The following is a 19,276-nucleotide window of genomic DNA, read 5'->3' on the forward strand; positions in this document are numbered from 1 at the left end:
GCGTGGGCAGGAGGAACCTCCAGGGGGGAGCTGAGGAGTGTGGGGGGAACGGGAAAAAGTGAAAAGTGTGTGTTCGTGTGTTTGTGTGTTTTCATTTCTCCGTGTTTGTCCCTGCCCCAGGAGAGGCGTGAGTGCTCGCCATGCCGCTGGTGAAGAGGAACATCGAGCCCCGGCACCTGTGCCGGGGGGCGCTGCCCGACGGCGTCACCAGCGAGCTGGAGTGTGTCACCAACAGCACCCTGGCCGCCATCATCAAGCAGCTGGGCAGCCTCAGTAAGCCACGGCACGGCAGCCCTGGGGGGGTGGCACTGGGGTGGCACTGGGGTGGCACTGGGGATGGCATTGGGGTGGCACTGGGGATGGCATTGTGATGGCACTGGGATGGCACTGGGATGGCATTGGGGATGGCATTGGGACAGCACTGAGATGGCATTGTGATGGTAGTGGAGTGGCCCTGGGATGGCAGTGGGGTGGCAATGGGGTGGCACTGGGATGACACTGGGACAGCACTGAGATGACATTGGGACGGCACTTGGATGGCATTGGGATGGCACTGGGATGGCACTGGGATGGCACTGGGATGAGAGTGGGGTGGCACTGGGATGACACTGGGATGGCACTGGGTGCCAGTTGGATGGCACTGGGATGGCACTAGGGTGGCACTGGGATGGCACTGGGATGGCACTGGGGTGACACTAGGATGGCACTGGAATGGCACTGGGATGGCACTGGGTGCCAGTTGGATGGCACTGGGATGGCACTGGGGTGGCACTGGATGCCAGTGGGATGCCACAGTCTCTCTCACCAGTTCCAAACACACACAGGGGTTGTGTGAGAGCTGTGGGGGCTGCAGCCGCTCCTAACTCAGGGGGAATTGTCCAGCTTGTTTAAAGTAGGAGGGTGCTCAGGGCCAAGCTCGAAATGGGCCCTTGGTGACATTTAGAGACCCCTTTTCCTCTCACAGCTGCTCTGTGCAGTGGGTAAAGCCCTCAGGAGCCCCTTGCTTCTCCCCTTGGACAGAAATAGGAAGGTCAGGTGAAGATTTAAAATACTCCATGCGATTCTTTTTAAAGTTAGAGCTTTTAGAGGAAGAGAGGTCTCTATCAAAGGTCTGAATCCTCAGCTGTCTTCCCAGCCTGGGACTGATCTCAGCAGAAAAGGAGCAGATGAGAGCACTGCACACACCAGTGGGAAGGTTTAACAGGGGCAGCCTGTTTCATGCTGAATATCCGCTTAAAATAGAGAGAGAAGCTATTCAGAGCCCCTCCTCTTTTACACACCTCCAAAAGCAGATTCTGCTCTAAAATACTCCCAGAAAAATAAACCCAGGATTTAGGGAGCTGCTGGAAATGCAGTGGCTCACACGAGCAGCACCCACATCTGCTCAGGCTTCCTAGTCCAGGGGAAAAGGGAATCAAATATGAACGAGCTGGTCGATGCTCTGAGGAGGTTTTAAAAGTGTCCTCACCTTGGGAACTGACTGATAGGTGGGATTGGAGGAAACCCTGAGGGGAAGGGATGAGATGGGATGGGATGGGATGGGATGGGATGGGATGGGATGGGATGGGATGGGATGGGATGGGAAGGGATGAGATGGGATGGGATGGGGTGGGATGGGATGGGATGGGGTGGGATGGGTGCTGTAGCCTACAGGAATCAGCAGTGCTCTGCCAGGCACCTCGCTCAGCTCCATTACAGGAATAACCCCACTAAAAAGCTAAATAATCCTAAATAAATAACCCTAAATAAATAAGCTGTTGTAGGGATGCACCAAGAGGTGCAGGAAAAGTACTGATAAAGTGAAACAAAAGGCAGATTGTCCCTGCTGTGGCACTGTCCCCACTGCCCTGCTCTTGGCTTTCTGCCTGGGCTGAGTTTCCCCGGGTCACGCTGTGTGAGGGTCACCTCTTTGTGTCCTGGTGGACCCAAGGGCTCTCTGGGGCACCGTGAATGTTCTGTGCTCCTGCGGGTGCTGCCCTCCCAGGAAAGGGGTGCTCCTGTGGGCTCCCCTGCCTCCTGGCAGCACGTTGGGAGAGGATGAGGCTCGGCTCCCAGAAATCCAGGCCGGAGGCAGTGGGGAGGGGATGGTCCAGGCTGAGCTGGGTGAGCCACCTGCAGCAGTGACAGGCGCCCTGTCCCCCCCAGGCAGGCACGCAGAGGACATCTTCGGAGAGCTGTTCAACGAGGCCAACAGCTTCTACATGCGGATGAACTCGCTGCAGGAGAGGGTGGACCTGCTGGTCATCAAGGTGACGCAGCTGGACTCCACCGTGGAGGAAGGTGAGGGGCTGCTCAGGGGGGATGCCCAGGGGTGCTCTGGGGACTGGACCCCCGCCATGCCTTGCTGGGCGGGCTGAGGCCACCCCTGCATCCCTTGTCCTTCCCGTGCCCCCCAGTTTCGCTGCAGGACATCAACATGAGGAAAGCCTTCAAGAGCTCCACGGTGCAGAACCAGCAGGTGGTGTCCCGCAACTCCATCCCCAACCCGGTGATGGAGATGTACCAGCGCTGCGACAAACCGCCGCCGCTCAACATCCTCACGCCCTACAGGTACGGGCACTGCAGAACCTCACACCCTACAGGTACGGGCACTGCAGGTGTGGGGCACTGCAGGTCCGGGCACTGCAGGTCCTCATACCCTACAGGTATGGGCACTGCAGGTACAGGGCACTGCAGGTATAAGGTCCTAGAGGTATGGGGTCCTACAGATCCTCACACCCTACAGGTATGGGGCACTGCAGGTATGGGGCCCTTCAGGTACTCACACCCTGCAGGTACAGAGCCCTACAGGTACAGGGCACTGCAGGTATAAGGTCCTACAGGTCCTCACACCCTGCAGGTATGGGGCCCTACAGGTATGGGGCCCTATAGGTCCTCACACGCTATAAGTACAGGGCCCTTCATGTCCTCACACCCTGCAGGTACAGAGCCCTACAGGTACGTGGCCCTGCAGGTCCTTATACCCTACAGGTCCTTACACCCTACAGGTCCTCACACCCTGCAGGTACAGGGTCCTACAGGTACGGGGCACAGCTCTTCCTTGGGCTCTGAGGGGCTCCTTCCCCTGAAAAGGATCAGGCGTGCCCCCATTTGCAGCTGGGTTTCTCCAGTTGCTCTGCTGCTGTGGGTTTCTTATCTTCTTTTCTTCTGCTAGAGTTGGCATAAAGCACAGGAGACTTGGTTTTTGTGTTTGGACTCAGTGTTTATTAATTCTTATCCATAGTACAGTCTCACAAGTTGTGAGCTCTAGCTAACAAGGTAGAAAATGGCTTTTCCCAAGGTCTTTTAAGCATAAATTATCCAATTATGAGATGACACCTATATTATTTTTACTTTTAACCCAATAACCGGCCACCCATGGTCCTCAATGCAGACTTTTTCACCCAATTTCAACAGGCCACCCAAACCTTGAAGAAGGTGATAAAGAAGGATTCAGCCTATGCCTTAAATCCTCCATCTTGCTTATCTATATTACTATATTCTAAAGCCTTAAAATCTAGGTTTTGCACTCTGTGATATCACACACTTCTATTCTAACTACACGCCCATAATCCCAGTGCCATCACTCAATTTTGGGAGCTTGCTCCATGGGCTCAGGTCAAACATAGTGCCTCCTTGAGGGTCAGAAAGCACAGAAAGCCTGAAATTCTCAGCTTCCAGGGTTCCAACGTGCCGCCACCCCCATTGCATGGGATGTCTGGAATGTGTGTCCACACCCTGCAGGTGGTGACCACTGTGTTGGATGTGTTTGTGGTGGGGCAACAGCTCAAGGTCATGGTCATACCCAAGCCCTTGGGAGGGGGAACAGAGGGTCTTCTCCTGTGGCTGGTAACTCTCTCTCCCCCTTCCCCAACCCCCAGGGATGACAAGAAGGACGGCCTCAAATTCTACACCGACCCCTCCTACTTCTTCAACTTGTGGAAGGAGAAGATGCTGCAGGCCACAGAAGACAAGAGGAAGGAGAAGCGCAGGCAGAAGGTGGGTGGGGGCAGGTGGGCGACAAGGGGGCTGGAGCTGGGGCTGCTCGGGGCCTGGGGACAGCTCAGCCACCTCCTGGGGCATCCTCCTCTGCCCTGGGTGCATCTCACAGGGCTGGGTGATGCCCCCAGGGACTGCTCCTGGCCTGGAGGAGCCAGGCTGGAGGTGGAGCCGTGGCTTTGTGTTCCTGCAGGAGCAGCGCCTGGTGGAGGACTCCACCCGCGAGGTGAAGAAAGTGAGGAAGGCCCGCAACCGGCGCCTGGAGTGGAACATGATGGCGTATGATAAAGAGTTCCGGCCCGATAACAGGTTCTCACCATCCCCCTATCACATGGCGTCATCGGAAGGATCACTGTCCCCAGATAATAGGCAGGTTCTACCTCCTACACCTTCAGCTCACGGCTCTCCTTTGCTTTGCTCTTCCTCTCCGTCGTTGCGGGGGACGTGTTGCCCACAGCGGGGTCAGGGTGCTCTGTAAGCCTGTGGTAGCCTCATGGGTGGCTGGTGTCCCCAGGGTGTCACCCTGGACCTCAGGAGGAGCCTCGGTACTGGGATAAAACCGGAGCACTTTCTGTTCTGCAGCTGAGAGAGGAGAGCGCTTCAGCTCCATTGTGTCCTCCTCCCCTCTGCTCTCACTCTGCTGTCTTGCACATCGATATTTTCGCCGCCTTTCCTTGTTTTGTTGTCTCAACCCCAAAATACCCCCACATCCCCTCCCTGAGCTCCCCAACAACAGCGGCGTTTCCCTGTGCTGCAGATCCTACGCCTCGGACGCTGCTGACCACTCCTACCCGGCCAGCCCCAACCACCCAGCGCAGCTGCTGGCCCCGGCAGCTCACCTGGCCCCGGCCGAGCACAAGGAGGGGGTGCTGGCGGCCCCCAACCCCCCCGAGCACGTGTTCCGGCCGGCCGCGGGCAGCCGGCAGAACAGCCTGACCCGCCTGCAGCAGCCCCACGCCCCGCCGCCCCCCGAGGCCGTCCTCAACGGGCCCAGACCACACCTGGTCAAGGATTACGGGTAAAGCCTCGGCCTGCTCGCTGGTGGAGGGGTGTCCAAGGGAAGGGAGGCTCGGTGGGGGTCTGACACCCCCCATTTCTGGGCGATGGGGCAGGGAGAGCCCTCCTCTGCAGCTTTCATGGTCCAAAACTGCCAAATCAGTCAGGAGCGCTTTGGGGGTAACGTCACCCCAGATAAGGGGGCAGGGTGGATGGAGGGGTTTCCACTGGTGTGTTGGCTGCTTTCCACCACTGCACGACCCATAGCCCATCCCACCAGCAGAACTCCAGCACCATTCTGACCCTGGGACAGAGCTTGCACTGCAGTTCAGAGCAAACCAAGCAAGAGCAGAGCCAGCTGGGTGCTGCGATGGGTGCTGGATGCTGGGATGGGTGCTGGGTGCTGCGATGGGTGCTGGGTGCTGGGATGGGTGCTGGGTGCCATCCTTCAGCCAGCAGAGCTCTGGCAGCCAGGAGGGCTGGGTGTGTCCTAGAGAGCACCAGGGCCAGCATCACCAGCCCAGCAAGGCAGGAGATTGTCCTGCTCTGATCTGCACTGGGGCGGCCTCACCTTGGGCCAATTTTGGGCACCACAATATAAAAAAGACTTTGAGATATTAGAGAGTGTTCAAAGGAGGTCATGAAGATGGTGAAGGGCTTTGAGGAGAAGCAGTGTGAGGAGTGGTTAAGGGCATTTGGGGTGTTCAGCTGGAGGAGACTGCGGGGAGACATCATTGCAGTCCACAAATTCTTGAGGGGAAGCAGAGGGGCAGACGCTGATCTTTTCTTTGTGACAGGACCCTTGGGAACAGCCTGAAGCTGTGTCAGAGGAGGTTTAGGTGGGATATCAAGAAAAGGTCCTTGCCTTGTGGGGAGGATCCCTCGTAGAGGGTGGTGGGGCACTGAGCAGGCTCCCAGGGAATGGTGACAGCGCCAAACCCACCAGAGCTCCAGGAGCGTTTGGGCAAAACTCTCAGGGATGCCCAGGGTGGGATTGCTCGGGACGGCCTGTGCAGGGCCCGCAGTTGGACTGGATGACCCCTGTGGGTCCGATCTAACTCAGCCCATCCCCGAACTCTGAGATTCTCGCGGCGCTGACCCCTGTGCCCCCTTTGCAGCCCGCAGCCGGTGCCCATGGCCGAGTACTTCGTGCCGCCGGCCCCGCCGCCGCCGCCGCCCGTCATCCCGTCGGCGCAGACCGCCTTCGACAGCCCCATCTCGGCTCCCCCCGCGCTGGCCCCCGGCTCGGCCGCAGCCCCGTCCTACGCCCCGTCCCCTCCGCCGGCGCCCCCCGGGCCGTACTCGGCGTCCCCGCCGCAGAGCGGCCCCATGGGCCCCCCGGTGGCGCCGCCGCCGCCGCCGCCCGGGCCGCCCGCCGTGTCCGCCTCGCCCGCGCACTCCGCCTCGCCGCCCGCGCCCGCAGAGCCGCGCAAGCCGCAGGTGCCGCTGATGCCCATGAGCGACGCCCGCAGCGACCTGCTGGCAGCCATCCGCAGGGGTGAGCGACAGCGGGGACACGGCCACACCGAGGGCAGGATGAGCCTGGGCGGGGTGGGGATGGTGGGGCCTGGCGGGGAATGGATGCAGCGTAGAGCCGGGGATCCGTGGTTGGAGGTGGGATGGAGCCCCACGGGTTGCTGGCAGCTCTCAGGAGTGTGGCTTCCTCCCAGGCTGCAGGGGATGATGTGCTCCAAGGTCTCCCGCATTGCCCGTTCCTGCAAATCTCCAGGTCAAGTGGTAAATTTAACCTTCCAGAAGGTTCAATATCTTCAGGCTGAGTTGGAAACAGAGGAGAAGCTTTATTCTATGATACTTTGTAATCACATGTATTCATAAAGTCCCAGAACGGTTTGGGTTGGAAGGGACCTTAAAGCTCACCCCATCCCACCCCTGCCATGGGCAGGGACACCTCCCACCATCCCAGGCTGCTCCCAGCCCTGTCCAGCCCGGCCTTGGGCACTGCCAGGGATCCAGGGGCAGCCACAGCTGCTCTGGGTACCCTGTGCCAGGACCTGCCCACCCTCCCAGGGAAGAATTCCTTCCTGACATCCAATCTGAGCCTACCCTGTCAGTTTACAGCCATTCCCTCTTGTCCCACCAATCCTATCCCATTATCCCGTGTAACATTGTCACCAGCAGGGCCGCAGCCCTCTTGTCTATACTTTATAACAGGGGGAGGTGCCGCTCATCGGGTGCACTCCCCCTGAAGCCTTCCCCCCTTTCCCGCAGGAATCCAGCTCCGGAAAGTGCAGGAGCAGTGGGAGCAAGAGGCCAAAAAAGAGCCGGTGGGCAACGACGTGGCCACCATCCTGTCGCGCCGGATCGCGGTGGAGTACAGCGAGTCCGACGACGACTCCGAGCTGGACGATAACGAGTGGTCGGACTGAGCGGCCCCGGGCTGGGCTGCCCCGGAGCTCCCGGCCCCTTCCAGGTGTGTATCGGCACCGGCACCTTCCCCAGCGCCGCTGCCGGGGGCTCGGGGGCCCGCCCGGGCAGGAGCTTTGCTTTTACACTTTGTCAAAAACCCCTCGGGCAGCAGCAGCAGCACGGGTAGGATACAGCGCGGAGGCAGTGAGACCAGGAATTAGCAGCACCTTCACAGTTAATGGCTTCCAAAATTCTCTGAAGGCAGGTTTGACAGGATTACTCCAGATTTACACCTGGAGCAAGACCAGAGGCTGGCCCTGAGTGTGCTTTGGGAGAGAAGGGAGCCCCAGAGGCGGCAGTGCTCTGTCAGCTAAGTGTTAATTGTGGTAACGAGGAGCTCCTGGAGAAGCCTTGTTTGCACAGCTGGTGCCACCACGGGAGCGCAGGGTGGCCCTGTGGGCTTGGGGACACTGCTGCTGGTGGTTTTGGGGTCAGGCAGCCCCAAAGGCTGGAGCTCCCTCCCTACCGAGCAGCACACCACCTTTAGCAGCAGTTACACCATGGTGTTGTTGCTCCCTGGAAAACGATGGAATGCTTTGGGTTGGAAGGCACCTCTAAAGCCCATCTAGTCCAGGTAGAACTGGGACACCTTGCACCAGACTGGGCTGCACGAGCAGCCCGAGGCGTTGGTGACCTTAGCCTGTATCCACCCTCAGAGCTGGTTTTAGGAGCAAAGGGGGAAGGCAGGGAGACACAGCCTTGTCTAGGCTTGTCCTGCCTTTTCCAGCAGAGCAGTGGAGGTGTCCAGGGAGCTTCCCCAAGCCCAGCTCTCCTCGGCCTTGGCGTGACACCCTTCCAGTGTTATTTGAGAAAAAGCCAATCAGGCAATCTGCTGCTTTCAGGTAAACTCTCAACTTGCACTTTGCAGCCCCACAAACTGTGCCTGTGCAATCGAGATCAGCTCAGACCCAGGCACTGATTCCCCCTGCCTGGCCCTGCTCCGTCCCCTGTCCCACATTTGGACACTGGTGGAGGAGCTGGGTAACCAGGCCCCATTTCAGCACTGAAAATACCCGTTTTCCATCAAAAACAGGTGATCCATGGAAGACTTTTCACAGAGCTACAAAGGGAGGAGGCACAGAGGAGGGCAGAGCAAAGGGGTGGGAAATACTGGGAATATCACAGGCAGGTGTGAAAACGTGCAGAGAGCTGGGAGAGGTTCCCCAGCTGTGGAAAATGGGCCAGGACCAGCTGTGGATTGGCCAGTGTGATGTCCCCAGACCCTCTCTTGTGTTCCCCCATACCAGGAGTCCCTGAATGGGGAAAGCCTGAGCTCTGTGCCCAGCTCCCTGCCTCTCCCACCAGCCCCGTAGGTGAAGGCCACTTCAGCAGCACTTTGGCTGTGTCGAAGCAGCCAGACCTGTGAAAGAGGTGGGAGGATATGGCTGAGACCCAAATGCTGACCCTTAAATTCACAAAATCCTAGAATGATTTGTGTAAAAGGGACCTTAAAGAGCATCTCATTCCAACCCCCTGCCAAGGGCAGGGACACCTTCCACTAGACCAGGTTGCTCATTTCCTGGGAAGTGCTGGTGTTGAGCAATGTCCCAAACATCTGCTCACTTCCCCCCAGTGACAAACCCCTCACCCAGGCCAGGTGTGGTGAATCCTCTGCCCAGCTGCTGGGAAATGCCTCCAGGAGCTCTCCCTTCTCTGGAGTGGCACAAAATGGTCTCGTGTCCCTTGAATGTGGCACCTTCCACACCTCCACGGCCAGGCTGTGGTGCTGAGTGGGCTTGGGCAGGAGTGCAGAATGGATTTGGGATGTGGGAGAGGGCAAGGCAAGAAGCAGCAGAGCAGCAGGATGCACAGAATAACTCCAAGGTGCAGGACTGAGCAGAGGAGGCAGGGATGTACCATACTCTGGAGGTGTCCAGGAAACTCCTGACACTCACCGAGAGCTCTTGATTCTGATATTGATCCTCTGAGATGCAGGGAAAGGGCTGCAAGAGCTTTTCACAGAGAAATGCCCAGCAATGCCCAGGACCTGCTTTCCTTGGGAAGGCAGCTGGTGTTTGGCCTGGAGCAGGCTCAGGAGGAAGCTGTGTAAAAATCCAGGGCAGTGTTTAAGGTGGTGTTTCTGGTGGAGCATTATTAATGTAGATACAATCACAAAACTGCTTGTAAGTGAAGAGAAATTTGGTGTATTTAGGTAATTTTGGAGGAGTGATAACCCTTTATGAGAGGGAGGAAATAGCAGGGGCTGGTGGAGCTGCTCTTACCTGTTGCAGAGGTGGGGTCAGTGGGGACCCAGCAGAGCTGAGGAGTCCCCCTGGCCCCAGGAAAGGGGAAAGGGCTCAGGGCCACAGGGGCCTGGCTCATCCCCTGGCTCTGTGGCTGTCCCAGTTCTGCCAAGCTGAGCCAGTCCTGGTGGGGGCTGGAGGGCAGCCCAGGGCCCCTCAAAGATCAGGTCCCTTCTCTTCATGCACCACTTGCTTTGTGGGTGTCTCATGGGACCGTGGTAGTCAGGGCAGGGCTCTGTGGGCGTGTGGCAGGTCAGGGCTGGCCCTGGGGACTGCCACTGCCCTGTCACCTCCCAGCACCTGCAGGATTGCTGCCATTGCATGGCAAAGTGCTTGACAATCATAGGAAGGCTGGAAGGGACCCTAAAGGTCATTGAGGTGACTCAGGCCTTGCCTGCCCTGTGCACAGCTGGCAGCCCCAGGGGCGCAGGGAGGGCTCACCCCCTTTCCTCACATCTTTATGTCCTCACACCCTGTCCCCATCGGGCAGCCCAGCAATCCCAGCACGTTGTCACGTCCTGTTGTGCTGAAGGAAATCCCCTGGTACACAAACCCCGTGCAGTCCTCACCTGCAGAGCCAGCAGCAGCTCCACGACCTCCCAGCACTGCCAGCTGCAGACATCCCCATCCTGCCCTTCCAGGGCCCAGAGCTGCCCTAGAAACCCTTCAGCTGTCTGGGTGGCAGGGGTGGGACCCCCCACCCTCATCCCAGAGAGGTGTCTGGTGGAGCTGGTGAAGAGGTTACCCCAGAGGGGGTTGGACACCCATTTCTGGTCTGCCCAGGGCACTCCCAGCTCCTCCCAGCAGCACCACGAGGCAGCAGGCACAGGAATCCTTCAGGTGGGAAAACACCTCCAGGATCTCCCAGCTGGAACATTAATGCCACGAGAGCCATTCCATCCACAGTGCCCCCTCTGGAGGGACTCAGCCACGTTTGGCCACCTTTATTTGAGGCAGATTCACCTGGTTTTTGCTCAGGTGACCTTTGAAATCCAACAGAAGTGACACCAATTCCTTGGCTGCTCTGGGCTGGAGCTGCTGGGACTGTGCCACGCTAATTAACACTGTCTGTCTGCCCCACATGCTGCACACTCAGGATTCTGTGCATATGTGCCTATTTCTGTACATTCCCCCCAAAGTAGGCCATGCTGTGTTACACAACCTGAAATGCTCAGATCCTCATGTGGGCTGATATAAAAGTGAATATTTAAATATTTTATCTAGCTCGGCAGACGTTAAAAAATGCAATCCAGGTCACAGATGATTGAATTTCTCCTCTCTCAAGAGTACCAGAATTGGGCTGAGGAGATTCTCCTCTACATTAAGGTATCGTGTTCCCTGCTAAAATATAGCAGTGGCATTTCATTGCCAAAGGATAATCACAGAGTGCCAAACATTTAATGAGTCCAACTGATCTCCTGAGAGTTCCTTTTTCCATTTTATCTGCTTTCCTCTACTTGCCAATTTATGGGCATAGAATAAAAATAATAAATATGGCTGTCAACAGGACAGGGAGAAATACCCTGTGTCCACACAAGTGGGCTGGGCTGGAGTCAGTGGAACAGTAAATGAACCATTTGGGTTCTCCTTGGACATGTTAATGGAGGGCTCCATCAGGAACCTCTTGGGTGTCCCAGGCTCATCCAAAAAGGGATTTCAAAGGAAGCACTGTGCCCATGGCACCCCTGTGTGTGAGTGCTGGTGCTGCTAGGGGTGCTGGGGGTTGGTGAAATCCTGCAGTGTCCCCTCCTGGCACTGCATCCGTGTGTCCCTGGTTCAGAGCGACCACTGGAGCTGCTGGTGGCCCTTGAAGGATCAGTGTCCTGAAGGAAGAGGGGATGGGCAGTTTTTAATTTATTTCCCACCTGGGGAAGAGGCCCAGAGAGGAGCACTCACCCCATCCCACGGGAGCTCCTGCTTTTGCAGCTGTTTCATCTTGGGAAGGTTTTACTCCAGCGACAAACTTAAGGCTGAGCTTGGCTTCTTCAGAGAGCTCTTCCCACAGAAGAGCCCTCAAATTTCCTCCCAGCAACTTTCCCATCTCCCTCTCCCTTTCCAGACTCCCAACAGCCTGGACAGCACTGCCCTGAGCCTGCAGAACACCTCAGCTTTAATGACAAGTGGCAGTTTTGCCTGGAGGGAGGCAGGTGTGGCACTGGAGGTGGCATTTTGGAGGGTGTATTCCAGAGGTCCACAGCTGGCAGGAATTCTGTGCCACCTCCTTGTGGATGGACCACACACATCCAAGGGAAGCACTCCCCATGATGGGATGCTGGCCAGGGGAGCACAGGCTGCTCCTTTCACTGAGATTCCTGTTTTCTTTTTTCCTGTAGCAGTAGTTATTTAGGGGTAAGGTTTTCTCAGCTGGAATGTCACTTTACAGATTAAAAAAAAATTAAAATAAAATAAAAGTAAGGGCAAGGAGTCTGTCCTGAGGAGTTTACAGTCTACAGCAAAGACCATGTAACCTGCACTGCACTTTAGAAGCCTCAAATGCTCACTCACCCATTATTTTCCCCTCGACTGGGCAGCAGCACCTCCAGGGCTGTTTGTCCCTCCCTTAGGTGACCCCTGAGCAGCACCACAGCCCCGTCCCCCTCTGGTGACAGCGCCGGGGCTCTCCTGCCCCTCCACCCCCACGCAGAAGTGCCTGAGCCAAGCCCAGGAGAGCCAAGCCAGGCTGGGTTTGTCCCTGAGGGGTCCCCGTGCCCTCGGGGTGGCCTCTGCCAGCCCCACACAGCTCTGCCCTCTGGGGTGGGGTGGGGATGGCGCCTGGGAGCACCTCTGGCCACCCTCAGGGCTGCCACCCATCCGTGTGACAGCCTCTGGAAATGTCCTCTTCCAGACACTTGTAACCCAAACCTAGACTTTGGAGTAGTTCAGTCTTTTTGAGAATCAAAGGGTTGTTTTTGTGGTTTGTTTTGTTTTGTTTTTTGTTGGTTTTTGGGGTTTTTTTCAGGGTTTTTTTTGTGTGAGTCTTGCATTTTTCTTGCACAAACCCCAGGTTTTCTAGGCTCACTCTCTCAAGCTCCACCTCCCCTGGGTGAAAAACGTGCCTGTGTTTTACTGGTGGTGGGAATGAAAGAAAACCCAAACCAAACCTCACAGCTGAGAACTTCATGGAGGAAGTTTTGCTTGCCCCAAAGCCTTCAGAGCTGTGGCCCCAGGCAGGGGGGGACAGTGGGATGTCCCCAGAGGAGGACACATCCTGGTGGTGCCACCAGGCTGAGGCAGAGCCTGCTGCAGGGGCTGTTGCTGAGGGAAACCTCCAGGCAAAAGCTGCATGGAAATGTCCCCTGGAGGCAGAGCTGGTGTGACAATACCCAAATTGTGGCTGAATTACAGCCTAGCAGGACCCTGAGACCACCACTGCTGATGCTTCATCCTCCCGTGGGCATCCCCAGCAGGGATCTCCCCACAGGTGCCTCCAACCTCTCACCCTTGCCAGGAACAGGATTAAAGCTCTTGTTGGTTGTTATGAGCCCCAGTGTGAGGGGAAGGAGCCTTTCCCTGCTCACTTTTCCCACCGTGGCAGTGCCAGGGGACTGCGCTGGCCCCGGGGGAGTTTTCAGCTCAGTGGTGATTCCAGCACTCGGTTCTGTACAAGGTTAAGAGTGCAGAGAGGAGGAAATAAGGCAGAAAGAAACCAGCCCAGCGTTTTAGGGGGGTTATGCTCACATCAGCCTGCACAGGGGAAACCTCAGAGAGTTCAAACCCCGTGCAAGCCACAAAGGGCAGTGAGGGGAACAAATCTGCTGTCCAGGTCAGTGTGGGATTGAGCTGAGGCAGGAAGGAGCTGAGCCAGGTCTCAGGGAAAGCTTTCTGGAGGTGAGGATGGAGAGATTCAGGTCAGAGAGGCTCTGCCATGGCAGCCAGGGAGGGGTGGAGGTGCCCACAGGCCATTTCTGGCACCTTTGTAATTCTCCCTCATCCCCTCCTTGGGGGTCTGTCCCTTGGGGTACACCCCCAAAGCATCCCCCAGCAGCCAGGGCAGCTGCTTGTGCTCCCCCTTGGGTTTGGTGTTGACCCTCAAACAGAACAAAGATAAAATGTGCTGCAGAATAAACCCCTGAGAGGGAAGGATGTTAACTGGCAGCTCTTTCTGCTGTATTTCAACAGCAGCAGCTCCTCTGGACCATTCATGATCCAGTGAGTAAACCAGGAAGGTGGACAGTTCAAAATTTACCCTTTGATTTGGGGTAGCTCAGTTGAGAAATCTAAAAATAAAATTAAAATAAATAAATATATCTAAAAATAAGCAAACAAAAAGAAACACCCACCCACAAAACTAAAAAGCAAACAAACAACTCACATGTGATTTCCAGAAGGATAAACTGTTCTCTTTCCTTTCTCAGACCTCGAGGGAAGGTCAGGCACAGCAACACTTCCCATCAATCAGCAACAGAATGAGGCAGGTGCCACCAGAACCGCTTCCACACATCCCAGGAAAGCGGTGTTAGAGGAAAAGCAATAATCACATCACCCCAGTGCAGGGAGAGGGGCTTCTGCCTCTGTAGGAGGTGCTGTTGTCCCTGGAGGCCCCTCCCCAGCTCAGTGTTTCAAATCCCATTGATTTTCACCTCTTGGTGCTGGTGCAGTCCTGATGCCTCAGCTGGGATCGCTGACTCCATGGAAAAATCTCTTCTTGCCATGGATAAACCACAGAAGTCTTGTGTTCAAAAGGAAGAGGACCTGGATCCAGGGACAATCATGTGGTGCCCGTGGAGAGCAGGTGATTTCCTGCTGGCAGCAGGGACAGCTTTGGCAGAGCCCTGCCAGGTCTCCAAAAATCACAATCATGAGCTTCAACATCCCCCCGTGCTGCTCCCCCTCCAAACTGCATTTTACACTGAGATGTTTCAGCTCTGTCTCTAGTTCTGGCCAGTTTTCCACACGTGGGGCTGCTCTTTCTGGTGTTTTTTGTCTCAGGTCAGAGCAGATCAGGTAAAGAAAGCAAATCAGAGTCCCAGAATTGTTTGGATTTTCAGTCTGCTTTCCATGGGCAGGGACAGCTTCCATGAGACCAGCTTGGCCCAAGTCCCACCCAACCTGCTCAAATCCCCACAAATTAAAAAACCCCCTTTTCTTCTAAATGCATTTTCAGGGCCTCTTGGGGCTGATGACTTCTCACCTTAATAGACTTCTTTAATTTTGGGGCTGCCTGACTTTTTGGGGGGGATCTGAGGCAGGGTGTGAGTTTGGGGTGATGCTGGGCACCTCCCTCCCCTCTGTTTCAGCTGTGGCTGTCCCACAGAGGGCTGGGCTGCAGAATTCCTGCTGGGATGGTCCCGGGGCCAGGGCAGCTCCTCATGACACAAGTGCCTTTCCTGGAGGTGCCCCTGCCCTGGGAGCTCCTGGGGTGGGTGGTGTGGCTGTGCTGGGAATGGGCAGAGCTCACCTGGGCTGGGAACCCGGAGTTGCCCAGACCCCACGGGACCCTCTGGGACCCTCTGGGATCCTCTGGGACCCTCTGGGATCCTCTGGGATCCCTGCTCCCACAGGAGGGGCTTGGGGAGCAGTTTTCACTCCAGTCTTGGCCAACCCAAGGCAGCTGCAGCAGCCTGGGGACAGTCCCCAGGGGACACAGGGGGTGTGGGGAGGGCACAAACCCTGTCACCACCCTGCTGAGGGACATGCACAGGCTGTGGGCTGCTGCTGTCATGGGGAAAGCATTCAGGAGAGCCTTCCTCCTCCTCCTCCTCCTCCTGCTGCTGCTGCTGTCCCAACCCAGGGCTGCAGGGACAGTGCCAGCTGCTGCAGAAGGACAGGAGCCACCTCAGTCCAGTTTTCCAGCCTCTTTTGAGCCAGCAGGAGCACTAACACCTCTGGGTGAGGCCAGGTGCTGCAGGAGAGTTGTTTTGGAGGGAATTGAAGGCAGGTGAGGATCATCTCCTGTGCCCTGAGGATCAAGGCATCTCAGATCCCCAAACCCCTCTGCACCACCCAAATTCTGAGCTCAGGAGACCTCCTGGAGCATGGGGGCACCAACCCTCCCAAAACACAGCATCAGTGAGCAGCCAGCTCCACATGAGCATTTTAAAAGCAGTTTTCTGCCCTTTTGGCACCCCCTGATCACACACAGAGCCCACAGCCAGGGCTTGGCTGCCCTTTGTGGAGCCCCAGCTCTGCAGGGGTGGCACAGAGGGGACAGGAACACCCCGGCATCAGTGCCCCAATGCTCCTACCAAAAAAAGCTCCTTTTTTAATCACAGCAGAAGAATTGCTCCATCTCCTTAGATTTAGCACCTGGCAGAAGGAGCTGAGGGGAGACAGGCACCTCCCCAAGGGAGGGTCACCCACTGCAGGTTCCCATTACCCCAAAGCCGAGCTGAGGAAGGAGATGCCCCCTGCCTGCTGGGCTCTTTAACCGTGTGCACTTAGTCAGTAGGTGAGTAGATGTTGCTGCCCGTATCTATCTCCCCTACCCAGTTGCTACATGTGAACAAGTGTATTTCTCCCCAGTGTTGTGGGTCCTGCCTGTGGTGACACGAGGATGGCAAGGGAGGGACACGGTGGGTGGCAGCTCGAGCTTCCTTCTGTACAGGGTGGAGAGGAAACCTGGATGGATCCGAGGCACCGCTTGTAACTACATTTGTTCAAGAAATGTCATCTTAACCCCAAACTGTTGACACTTTATGCATGTGCTAATTAAATTTAAAAGAAGAAAAAAAAAAAAGGACAAAAAAATTAATAAAGATTTTAAGAGGTTACAGTAGATTCGGGTTTGGCTTTTTTGTCAGCTTGTCCCTTTGCTGGGAGTTAATCAGCCCTGTGGTGCTCCCTCCTCTGTTAGAAGCTGGGGCATGGAAGGGGCAGCAGAAAGCTGTGATCTCCCTAAAACACTTCATTTGGAGAATCAAGCCCTCACAGATCAATTAATTCCCCAGGGTATTTAATCCCTGACTGCCTGGGAAATCAGAGGGCAGGGAAAGCTCTGTCTGTTCTTGGAGGATCGAGCAGCAGGAGCTGCTCCTTCCCAACCCCTCCGTGTCTCCAGCAGTTCCTGTCCTTATCCTTATCCAGCTCCTGTCCTCATCCAGCTCCTCCTGATCCCAGGGGAAACACAGACAGGGGTGAGGGAAAGCAGAGGCCTGTTCTGGACTCTGAAATAAAAACACAGACACACAGAGCATGGCACATACCTGGGACAACAGCCCAGATCTTCAAAGGTTTTAATTTTACCCCCCCTCCCCCCCTATTTTTGGATATTCTCTTGACAAATCACTTTAACAGTTTTATTTACAGTAATAAAAATAAATTACTCTTACAGATGAATGTATAATATTATACACAATAGAGATACAGTGCAATAACAGCATTGATTTGTTTTCACTCGGTCATAAAGTGCATCGAAGGGGCTTGATTGAACCATAACTGAATGGTAACTGTACATGTTCCTTTGAGATCAGCTCTCCCAGTCAAGTCAAAAGGCTCGTGACAACACCGGCAGCAGCACAAGGCGCTGTCCTGATGGCTGTGGGGTGGGAATGGGGTGGGACGGGAGGCAGGGGGTGGCGGGGACTGAGTCCCATCCTGCTGCCAGGAGCCCGGACCCCCGAGCTGGGCACAGAGCCCCGGCAGGGTGGGCACAGAGCCCCGGCAGGGTGGGCACAGAGCCCTGGCCAGGGTGGGCACAGAGCCCTGGCAGGGTGGGCTCAGAGCCCCGGCAGGGTGGGCTCAGAGCCCCGGCAGGGTGGGCTCAGAGCAGGCTCTGCCTCTGGGGGAGTTTCTTGCCGGGCTTTGCCACCAGCAGCTCGTCCCTGCCTCGGGGCTGGAGGATTTCCCTTGCTGGGACGATGCTCTTTGGCCCGGCCACCAGCCCAGCCCTGGTCCCTGCCATGCAGAGCAAAGGCAGGGCAGGGCCCAGGGCTGCAGCCAGCACTGCCCCTCAGCCCCTGCCCAGCTGCAATAAAAGCTTTTCCTGGGACGAGCCAGCTGCTTCCCAGCTCCAGAGGCTGCACTAAGGCCATAAATAAAGCCGTGCCCGTGGTTTGGGCAGGCAGGGACACAGCGTGTGTCACACACCCAGCGCCCTGCCCGCTGCAGCACCCGGGCACTGCAAAGGGAAATCCTCAAACACACACTGCTGCAAGAGGAATTCCTGGCAGCAAGAGGAATTCCTGAAGGCAACTGCTGCCCTCGGAGCTGGGGACAGTTTATTCACCTCCCTCAGAGCCAGGGGCTGAGGAGCTTCAGACCATCAGTCTGACTTGGGTGTTCTCTGGTGAAAAACCCCTTTTCTCTCTGGAATCCTCTGCGGGGCAGAGATTCCCAGAGGGAATGGAGAGCTCTGTCCCAGGGCTGCAGGGACAGGGGAAGAATCCTGCAGTGGGCACTGCACTGACAACAGAGAAGGTACAAATGGTGCAAGAGGAGCTGCCTCACCCCACCACGAGGGAAGGCTGAGCAGGAACGAGGGGAATCACAAGGAAATACCGTGTGCATCCAACGATTATTCCTGGCAATTAGGAGTGAACTGTTAATTCATCATTAACAATGACGTGAGTCTGATGCTGGTCAGGACACACCAACACAAGTGAGTACCAGTGGCTTTTTAAAAGGTCTCCCCACCCCGAATTTGATGCTTCTACAAGACAGAGACACTTCATCACCTGATGAGAACAGCAATGGTTTCTTGGGGGTTCATTCCAGGTTCGATTAAAACTCTTTGATGTGAACAAACCGGGGCTGCCACATCAGGAATGAGATCTTTAGGATCTTTACTGCTGGTTACTGACATGAAGCTGGCTAAAGAGAGACAATTTCACTGCTCAAAGTTCCAAACTGACCAAAATGTAACAAGAAAAAAGAAAACAACCCCAAAGTAAAACTAAGGAGCTTTGTTTGTCGAGTCTGTACATTTTAATAGGGTTTTTGTGTGTGTGTGTGGTTTCTTTTAAATTTCTCATGCTGGGACAGGGAAAAGGGCTTGTTGTAAGTGCACAAGCTCCCCCCAACCCTGGCACATCTCCACGACCCTCAGGGCAGCTGTGGGTACACCCCAGCCCACGGTGGCCCTGGCCTGTCACAGTGTGTTTGAGGAATGTTTTCTCCTTTTCTCTCCTCCTTGCCCTTTCCTCACCCCCTCAACTCAACCAGCCAAGCACCAGCACCAAAAGCTTTTCACATCTACATTCTGCTGGCCACCAGCTCGTGGTGGAAAAGCCAAAGGCACACAGAAACCTGTAAATAAATCAGCAAAGAAGCAATGGGTTCATTTCCCTGGCTGTGTTGATCCCTGCCATAGGCTCAGGGCTGCTGGGACACCACCTGTACTTACTCTGGACCACTTTTCTGCCCATTTCTGCTGCTGCAGATCTAGACCAGCTCCTGGAGAGTCCAGAAGTGACAAGAATCCTAGCCCAGCCTGGCTCTGGCCTCTCATCCTTTATCAAAAGCTGTTTGCAAAGCTCAGAGTTTGAAAATACAATGGCAAGGTCCTGGCCAGGGTTAGGACAGGGAATCCTTCCCAACCAAACCAGCAACCCTCTCCAGGCAGGCCCAGTTCCCACCTGGAGTGGCCACAGGGACTCGGTGGAATCCAAAGGACACCTGCACTTGAATTTCCAGCAAGCCACAGACCCTGTGCTTTGCAGGACTGCCCCTGTCCCCTTGTCTCAAAGCACAATCAT

General features: G+C 56.0%; 1 protein-coding gene across 1 annotated transcript; it reads left to right on the top strand.

The window, feature by feature from the left end:
• Positions 1–140: 140 nt before the first annotated feature.
• On the top strand, positions 141–8,067 carry LOC134560631 (actin-binding protein WASF3-like). The gene is made up of 8 exons (XM_063416827.1): positions 141–273; positions 2,146–2,280; positions 2,397–2,550; positions 3,861–3,978; positions 4,172–4,347; positions 4,736–4,996; positions 6,093–6,472; positions 7,204–8,067. Exons 1-8 carry the CDS (start codon positions 141–143, stop codon positions 7,359–7,361), a joined length of 1,515 nt encoding a protein of 504 aa, XP_063272897.1. The 3' UTR covers positions 7,362–8,067.
• The last annotated feature ends 11,209 nt before the right edge of the window (positions 8,068–19,276 follow it).

The sequence above is a fragment of the Prinia subflava genome, chromosome 20 (assembly GCF_021018805.1).
Source record: "Prinia subflava isolate CZ2003 ecotype Zambia chromosome 20, Cam_Psub_1.2, whole genome shotgun sequence".
Lineage (NCBI taxonomy): Eukaryota > Metazoa > Chordata > Aves > Passeriformes > Cisticolidae > Prinia > Prinia subflava.

Excerpts from the sequence above, each read along its gene's own strand:
- LOC134560631 (XM_063416827.1), top strand. The coding sequence starts at position 141 with ATGCCGCTGGTGAAGAGGAACATCGAGCCCCGGCACCTGTGCCGGGGG. Across the intron at positions 274-2,145 it reads CAAGCAGCTGGGCAGCCTCA|GCAGGCACGCAGAGGACATC; the intron begins GTAAGCCACGGC and ends TGTCCCCCCCAG. Across the intron at positions 3,979-4,171 it reads AGGAGAAGCGCAGGCAGAAG|GAGCAGCGCCTGGTGGAGGA; the intron begins GTGGGTGGGGGC and ends GTGTTCCTGCAG.